The sequence below is a fragment of the Hyla sarda genome, chromosome 7 (genome assembly GCF_029499605.1).
Source record: "Hyla sarda isolate aHylSar1 chromosome 7, aHylSar1.hap1, whole genome shotgun sequence".
NCBI lineage: Eukaryota > Metazoa > Chordata > Amphibia > Anura > Hylidae > Hyla > Hyla sarda.
Window position 1 is genome coordinate 229762251 of NC_079195.1, and position 9424 is coordinate 229771674.

Consider the following 9424-nt stretch of genomic DNA (forward strand, 5'->3'; position numbering starts at 1 on the left):
ACTGTATGTAAGTGCTCTGTGTGAGACTGTGTTTTATTACACTGTATGTAAGTGCTCTGTGTGAGACTGTTTTATTACACTGTATGTAAGTGCTCTGTGTGAGACTGTGTTTTATTACACTGTTTGTAAGTGCTCTGTGTGAGACTGTGTTTTATTACACTGTATGTAAGTGCTCTGTGTGAGACTGTTTTATTACACTGTATGTAAGTGCTCTGTGTGAGACTGTGTTTTATTACACTGTATGTAAGTGCTCTGTGTGAGACTGTGTTTTATTACACTGTATGTAGGTGCTCTGTGTGAGACTGTGTTTTATTACACTGTATGTAAGTGCTCTGTGTGAGACTGTGTTTTATTACACTGTATGTAAGTGCTCTGTGTGAGACTGTGTTTTATTACACTGTATGTAGGTGCTCTGTGTGAGGCTGTTTTATTACACTGTATGTAAGTGCTCTGTGTGAGACTGTTTTATTACACTGTATGTAAGTGCTCTGTGTGAGACTGTGTTTTATTACACTGTTTGTAAGTGCTCTGTGTGAGACTGTGTTTTATTACACTGTATGTAAGTGCTCTGTGTGAGACTGTTTTATTACACTGTATGTAAGTGCTCTGTGTGAGACTGTGTTTTATTACACTGTATGTAGGTGCTCTGTGTGAGACTGTTTTATTACACTGTATGTAAGTGCTCTGTGTGAGACTGTGTTTTATTACACTGTATGTAAGTGCTCTGTGTGAGACTGTGTTTTATTACACTGTATGTAAGTGCTCTGTGTGAGACTGTTTTATTACACTGTATGTAGGTGCTCTGTGTGAGACTGTGTTTTATTACACTGTATGTAAGTGCTCTGTGTGAGACTGTGTTTTATTACACTGTATGTAGGTGCTCTGTGTGAGACTGTTTTATTACACTGTATGTAAGTGCTCTGTGTGAGACTGTGTTTTATTACACTGTATGTAAGTGCTCTGTGTGAGACTGTGTTTTATTACACTGTATGTAGGTGCTCTGTGTGAGACTGTTTTATTACACTGTATGTAAGTGCTCTGTGTGAGACTGTGTTTTATTACACTGTATGTAAGTGCTCTGTGTGAGACTGTTTTATTACACTGTTTGTAAGTGCTCTGTGTGAGACTGTGTTTTATTACACTGTATGTAGGTGCTCTGTGTGAGACTGTGTTTTATTACACTGTATGTAAGTGCTCTGTGTGAGACTGTGTTTTATTACACTGTATGTAGGTGCTCTGTGTGAGACTGTGTTTTATTACACTGTATGTAGGTGCTCTGTGTGAGACTGTTTTATTACACTGTATGTAAGTGCTCTGTGTGAGACTGTTTTATTACACTGTTTGTAAGTGCTCTGTGTGAGACTGTGTTTTATTACACTGTATGTAGGTGCTCTGTGTGAGACTGTGTTTTATTACACTGTATGTAAGTGCTCTGTGTGAGACTGTGTTTTATTACACTGTATGTAAGTGCTCTGTGTGAGACTGTGTTTTATTACACTGTATGTAAGTGCTCTGTGTGAGACTGTGTTTTATTACACTGTATGTAAGTGCTCTGTGTGAGACTGTTTTATTACACTGTATGTAAGTGCTCTGTGTGAGACTGTTTTATTACACTGTATGTAAGTGCTCTGTGTGAGACTGTGTTTTATTACACTGTATGTAAGTGCTCTGTGTGAGACTGTGTTTTATTACACTGTATGTAAGTGCTCTGTGTGAGACTGTTTTATTACACTGTATGTAAGTGCTCTGTGTGAGACTGTTTTATTACACTGTATGTAAGTGCTCTGTGTGAGACTGTGTTTTATTACACTGTATGTAGGTGCTCTGTGTGAGACTGTGTTTTATTACACTGTATGTAAGTGCTCTGTGTGAGACTGTGTTTTATTACACTGTATGTAAGTGCTCTGTGTGAGACTGTGTTTTATTACACTGTATGTAAGTGCTCTGTGTGAGACTGTGTTTTATTACACTGTATGTAAGTGCTCTGTGTGAGACTGTGTTTTACTATGCGGCTGTTCCGCAGCGCCTTATATGCGGCTGATAGCCGCAGCGCTTTTTCTAGCCGAGCGCACGGAGCGCCGGCTTACTTTCATTTTCTCCGGCAGCTGCTGCCGGTGTTTCTGCCGCCCGCTTGCTTCCCCCGAGCTCGTATGTTCTTACATATGCGCTCGGGACAGGGAGCGGGCGCCATTACTCCTTCGTCCCCGACTTGTACTTAGCTCCTAGGGGCCGGAACTCTCGGGGGCGCTCTCTCGCAGTGTGTGTGGTGTTTTGTACTGTCGGGCGCTTGAAGCGCCATCTTCCTTCACCTCGCCAGCTGATGGCTGCCGGGGGGGGGGGGATATGTGCGGTGCCCGCTCACTTCCCTGCGGGCGCATATGTGGCTGCATGTGCGCTTGGGGCATGGGGCGGGCGCCATTACTCTGGTTCTTCTCGACGGCCGGGGCGCGGTAACTCCGCCCACAGGGCTGCCGAAGCCCTCCAATCAGCGATGCGCGTGCGTGTCTGGTGGCGGGGGCCGATCGGCAGTGCCCCTGCTCTGGGAATGCCCCTCTCAGGGGTTAACTCTTTTCCTGCCATAGGGGACGCTATTCTGCCCTCCCTCTATACTGACAACTAGACTGCTAGTCTCTATTTTGTCAATAACATATTATTCCTACAATGCCCACTGACTCTGCCTGCTCCACTGCTTCCCCAGATCCCTCAGTTTCCCCGGATGTTACAATTTCGGTGGATTCAGCCGCCCCTTCAGCCTGGGGTTTCTTCCTATCCCAGTTTATGGCTGAATTGACTCAAGTCCCCCTTGTGGTGGCTGAGGCCTCACATGACTAGGTGTCTACCTGGAAGAGGTCTGTCCTGCGCCGACCCTCTGGCGGGCCCCGCTCCTCTTTTACACAAGCCTCACGCTCTCTCTTGAAGCGTACTAGGGGTGTTTGTCTAACTTTTACATTGAGTCTCCAGGTAGACGTGGGCGTCCCTCCGTGGGTCTCGCCTCCCCGTGTCATCTGGTCACGGATGTCGCTCCTCCAGAGGACGTTTACGGAATCGCCGCTCTGCCCTGCCAGAGCCGCGTACCCGGTCAGGGTTGCCTCCATGCGTTCACTTTCGCCTGGTGAACTGGCGGATCAGGTTTCCGAATTGGCATCTGACTCAGAGGACCGCTCGGATATGGTTGAAACGGTGCACTCATTGGTTGCGGCCATAAGAGACACCCTTCACTTAGAGGACCCAGGATCTTCGGACGTTACTCCTGAAGTATCCTTTCATCGTGCTTAACCAGCCACCTCAAGGATTCAGCTCTCACGCTGAACTTCACATCCTTCTAGAATCTGCATGCAAACATCCGGACAAGAGGTTCACGGGAATGAAGAGGGTTCAAGTGCGTTACCCATTCGCCAAGGACCTTGCCTCTAAGGTGGTTTCCCCTCTATCAATGGTTCCACCAATTTCCTGCCTCTCTAGGCTACTATACTGCCGCTGGTAGAGGCAGCTGCCTTCAAGGACTCGACGGATCAGACGGTGGAGTCCTTGGCGGAGTTTGCCTCGGACGCAGCAGGCTCTGGGTCCGAGGCCCTATTGTTGTGGTGCCCACAACTCAGTCTGGGTATCTTGGCGGGATTTCCCCCGGAGGGTCTATCTTGCTTGGTTCTCCAATGCTGGGGAATTCTGTGCACTGCTTCCATGCAGTCAGTCCGTGGTGCTGCCTTTGCTATGGGTCCCCTAGCGGCCCTCCGCCACTCCATGTGGCTTTGGGCGTGGGATGTGGATGCCGCCTCCAAAAGGGTCTCTTACCGAGTTGCCTTTTACTGGTACCCGTCTCTTTGACAAGTGCCTTCTCGAGATTATCTCTGTGGCGCCGGGGGGGGGGGGGGGGGGGGTAAAAGTTACTTGTTGTCTCAGCATAAGGCTTGCTTTTATTCCCAGGGGAAGTCCTCTTCCTTTCGGTCCTTTCGGACCTTTGGCCCCAATAAGGGATCTCGGCAGGCACCTTCGCGGGACAAGAGTTCCCCCTCGTTTCGGGCGCGTTCGCCTTGGAAGTCGGACACCAACCTTTCTGACTGAATCGGGTAACCGCAATCCCACTTCCACATGGAGTGCAGCCACCACCCGCAGGTTTTTCTCGTGTGGGAGGTCGTCTCTTACTTTTTCGAGACATCGGGACCACACATATTCAGGAAGTCCCGAACACCACGGTCTCCTCCTCCGGGAAGCAGTTTCAGGAGACCCTCTAGTCCCTGCCCAGGGAGTCATTGTCTCCGTTCCTACAGGGGAATATTTGTGGGGCCTTTTATTCCACCTTTTTTTTTTGTCGTCTCCCTGGAAGGCGGTTCTGTACGGCCGCTTCTGGGCCTCAAGCGTCTCACCGCCATCTTCGCTGCCACTTCCGTGGCATCCAGGGCACAAGAAGAGTTTCTTCCTCGGTGGACATCAAGGATGCCTACCTTCATATTCCTATATTTCCCGGCCATCTGCGGTTCCTTTGCCTTCCAGTTCCGGAGGGGCTTTTTCATTTCGTAGCCTATGCCTTTGGTCTGGCCTCTGCTCATTGCTCATTGGGTCTTTGCCTCGATCCTTGCACCAGTGATAGTCCTGTTGCGATCGTGCGGAGTCTCGGTGATTCCTTACGTGGACGACCTTCTCGTCAAGGCTCTCATCAGAGTCTAGACTCTAGGGACTGTGGATCTTACACTCCAGACTCTGAATCGCTTCGGGTGGATGTTCAGCCGAGACGAGTCGTTCCTCTCTCCCACCCAGTCTCTGATCTTCTGGGACCTCACTTCTGCGGTCCCTGTCCGGATTTGTCTTCTGCCGGACAACCGTCTGACACTCCTGTCTGGTGTCCGCTCTCTTCGGGCCACGGCCCCGGTTTCCATACAAAATTGTATGGAAGTCTTGGGTCGGCTGGTAGCGGCCATGGAGACCGTGCCCTTTGCCCAGTTTTCATTATTGTTCCCTTCAACTGGCGGTTCTCTCTCTCTATGGGACAGATCTCCTCTGTTTCTCGGTCGCAAGGTTGCTCTCCCTCGTCGGATCCGTGAGTCTCTGCTCTGGTGGCTCCGTTCCCCCCCTTCTTCTTCACGGGTGAACATTCCTTCCCTACTCGGGCAGGTAGTCATGACTGCTGTCACTCTGTCGGGCTGGGGCGGCATGTTCAGGGATTGGTCGGTTCAGGACCTCTGGCCTCTCCGGGTAGCCCTTCTTCCAATACACTTTCCGGACCTGGGGGCGATTCTTCTTGTCTTCTTCATGGGGAGCCCCATCTTCTGTCCGCATCCAGTCGGACAACGCCTCGACGTCAGTCTGCGCGGCGGCGCTCGCAGTTCGGCAGCGTTGTCGAGGTGTCAAAGAGTCTCCTCTGGACGGAACGTATGTTTCCGGCCTTTTTCGGCGGTTTCCTTCCAGGTGTGCTCACTGGGAAGCGGACTTCCTCAGCCGACCCCAGCGAGCGGTCTCTACATCCAGTAGCCTTCGCGCAGACCTGCATCCTCTGGGGCATTCCAGACGGAGACCCTTTCGTGTCCGGCACAATCTGAAGATTTCTTCATTTGTGTCGAGGTCCCGGGACACCCTGGCTCTAGCCGTGGCTGCCATTGGAATTCCTTGGGGTGGGTTTCCTCTGTCCTCTCTGTTTTCTCTCCTTGCTCTCCTTCCCAGGGTTCTGAGGAAGCTCAAAACAGGGGACGTCCCCGCCATTCTGATAGCTCCAGTTTGGCCCCGAAGTTTGTGTTACGCCGACGTAGTCAGGGTCCGGGACGACGCTCCTCTGCGCCTTTCGCTCCGCCCGGATCTTCTCTCTCAGGGTACTCTTTGCCACCCCAATTTTCAGTCGCTGCATTTGAAGGCGTGGTGGTTGAGACCGCGGTTTTGAGGGCCCGCGGGTTCTCTTCCCAAGTCATTCACACCATGCTCAAGGCTAGTAAGCCCTCCTCCGCAGGAATTTACCAACGTACTGGGCGGTCTTATTTTCGTTGGTGTGAAGCTCAGAACTTCTCCCCGGTGACCTTCTCGGTTCTCCGTCTTCTCTTTTTTTTCAGTCGGGGTTGGAACTGGGGTTGTCTCTCAGTTCCCTTAAAGGTCTGGTTTCGAACTGGGGTTGTCTCTCAGTTCCCTTAAAGGTCTGGTTTCGAACTGGGGTTGTCTCTCAGTTCCCTTAAAGGTCAGGTTTCGGCCCTTACTGCTCTTTCCATCGCATGGTGAAGGCAGCATCAACATACGATGCTTTTGTATGTCAGGGCCATCGCATAAACAGCTATCCGGCAGCGCAGACTGCTTCAGCTGCCCCCGGATAGCCGTTTACGGTGCCCCGTGAGCTCCGGTGATGTCTCTTACCTGTCCTCGGGGCTCCGGAGCGTCCTCTTCGGGATCCCCTCCATCGTCGGCGCTCTCCTTCCTTGTCATCACATCGCCGCGCACGCCGTCTCGTCATCCAATAGGAGCGGCGTGCGTAGTGACGCGATGGCGGCGACGTGAGAGCGACGATCCCAGGCAGCAGAGACGGCGGGGACAGGTGAGTACAACTTCCTAGTCTTTACATTGCACGGATCCCTCAACATACGATGGTTTCAACAAACGATGGTTAATTTGGAACAGATTACCATCGTATGTTGAGGGACCACTGTATAAGAGCAGATCTGTATGTGGCGGGAGGTCATGATAACAGTATCTGCCACAATATATGATAACATGAAGACTTTAGATAAACTGGGGGGGGGGGATTATCAATTTTTTTCTGTAGGTTTTTGCAAAATAATGTTGTAATTTTCGAGCCATTGCATCGTGTTTTGCTCGAAAATAAAGAGTGTTATGTGAAAATTAATGACTTTTTTTACAGCAGTTTTCTGGTGAACGCTTTGATAACCTCCCCCTGTGTTCTGTATGACAGGATCCGCCATCGCTGATCATCATTCCTCCGGAGTGCTGCGACTGAACATTCAGGAGGAAACGGCCAGAATCATTGAGATGCAGAAGCTGGAGATCAAACGGTTACGTGACCTGCTCCAATCTGAGGAGGTGACGGCGGGGATCAGACCGCCATCCGTGGGAAGGTTACCGTCACTCACCGCCTGATCGCATATTATAACACCAATAAACCCCACATCATTTATCTGTCTGATACAATCATTTCTATTATCCACACGGAATCTGTTCTCTGACTGTGAAGTAGCCGCCCTGACCTAAAACAGTGTTTGCCAACCAGTGTGCCTCCAGCTGTTGCAAAATTACAGCTTCCAGCATGTCTGAACAGCTTTAGGCCAGTGTTTACCAACCAATGTGCCTACGGCTGTTTCATAACTACTACACCCAGCATGCCTGTACAGCCTTTAACCACTATTTCCCAACCAGAGCGCCTCCAGCTGTTTCAAAACTACTACTCCCAGCATGCCCAGACAGCCTTTGGCCAGTGTTTCCCAACCAGTGTTCCTCCGGCTGTTTCAAAACTACAACTCCCAGCATACCCAGACAGCCATAGGCCAGTGTTTCCCAACAATTGTGCCTCTAGCTGTTGCAAAACTACAACTCCCAGCATGTCTGAACAGCCTTAGGCCAGCGTTTCCCAACCAATGTGCCTACGGCTGTTTCATAACTACTACTCCAAGCATGCCTGGACAGCCTTTAACCACTATTTCCCAACCAGTGTGCCTCCAGCTGTTTCAGAACTACAACTCTCAGCATGCCTGGACAGCCTCAGGCCAGTGTTCTCCAACCAGGGTGCATCCAGCTGGTTCAAAACTACAACTCCCAGCATGCCCAGACAGCCTTTAACCACTGTTTCCCAACCAGTGTGCCTCCAGCTGTTTCAGAACTACAACTCTCAGCATGCCTGGACAGGCTCAGGCCAGTGTTCTCCAACCAGGGTGCATCTAGCTGTTTCAAAACTACAACTCCCAGCATGCCCAGACAGCTTTTAACCACTGTTTCCCAACCAGTGTGCCTCCAGCTGTTTCAAAACTACAACTCCCAGCATGCCCAGACAGCCTTTAACCGCTGTTTCCCAACCAGTCTGCCTCCAGCTGTTCCAAAACTACAACTCCCAGCATGCCCAGACAGCCTTTAACCAATGTTTCCCAATCAGTGGGCCTCCAGCTGTTTCAAAACTACAACTCCCAGCATGCCCAGACAGCCTTCGGCTGTCTGGACATGCTGGGAATTGTAGTTTTGCAACAGTTGGAGACACAGTGTTTTCTAATCTGTTCTGTGTGATCCTTGTACGACTCTAAAGATGAAAACATTATAGAGTCAAACACAAAAGACGCCGATTCTGAAATCTGCTGGTGATGGGAAGAGGGCTCGGAAACGAATCAGCACAGGATGTCGGAGTTGTAAGTCACCGTATGATTCCCTGTAGATTCTCCCGGACGATCGTATCCCCTCATCCGTCACTTAGAGGAAATGTCGCACTTGACTCCACTTTGTAGCTAAGAGACATTTCAGTGTCTGTTCTTCCCCCCACAGACGGGACAAGTGTTCAGCTCCTGGTCGATGTCACCGCCTTATGGAATATTATGGTGAGAGCCCCTCTTTATTACACCCAAGTTATCCCAGATTTCTTCTCCTTGTATTGTGAATTCAGGATGGATACAGTTAACAATATACGGGGTCATCTCTCCCCTATAGATATTGCACATCTTCAAATATAATATGATTATTGTAATTACTACTTCAAGGTGCTAATAACCGCTAACTGTGTCCAGCTCACACCTCTGACTGGTTACAATGTATCAGTTTAAGCAATGTTAATTTTGTATTGTACATAGCTCATCCTGCTCTCAGCTGAGAAGTGTATACAATTGTATCCGGTCTAGACAATGCTCTGTGAGCTAAACATCCTGGACTCCAGACTGATACATTGTACATAGCTAGTCCTGCTCTCAGCTGAGAAGTGTATACAATTGTATCCAGTCTAGACAATGCTCTGTGAGCTAAACATCCTGGACTCCAGACTGATACATTGTACATAGCTCGTCCTGCTCTCAGCTGAGAAGTGATACAATTGTATCCAGTCTAGACAATGCTCTGTGAGCTAAACATCCTGGACTCCAGACTGATACATTGTACATAGCTCATCCTGCTCTCAGCTGAGAAGTGTATACAATTGTATCCGGTCTAGACAATGCTCTGTGAGCTAAACATCCTGGACTCCAGACTGATACATTGTACATAGCTAGTCCTGCTCTCAGCTGAGAAGTGTATACAATTGTATCCAGTCTAGACAATGCTCTGTGAGCTAAACATCCTGGACCCCAGACTGATACATTGTACATAGCTAGTCCTGCTCTCAGCTGAGAAGTGATACAATTGTATCCAGTCTAGACAATGCTCTGTGAGCTAAACATCCTGGACCCCAGACTGATACATTGTACATAGCTCGTCCTGCTCTCAGCTGAGAAGTGATACAATTGTATCCAGTCTAGACAATGCTCTG

General features: G+C 49.5%; 1 protein-coding gene across 2 annotated transcripts in view; it reads left to right on the forward strand.

Moving 5' to 3' along the window:
- CFAP57 (cilia and flagella associated protein 57) overlaps positions 1-7117 on the forward strand; it is a 57963-nt gene extending 50846 nt beyond the window's left edge. For both annotated transcript variants that reach the window (XM_056533018.1, XM_056533019.1), the window contains exon 23: positions 6884-7117. In XM_056533018.1, coding sequence (XP_056388993.1) covers positions 6884-7068 — 185 coding nt within the window. In that variant the 3' untranslated portion in view covers positions 7069-7117. The remainder of the gene's footprint in view (positions 1-6883) is intronic.
- The last annotated feature ends 2307 nt before the right edge of the window (positions 7118-9424 follow it).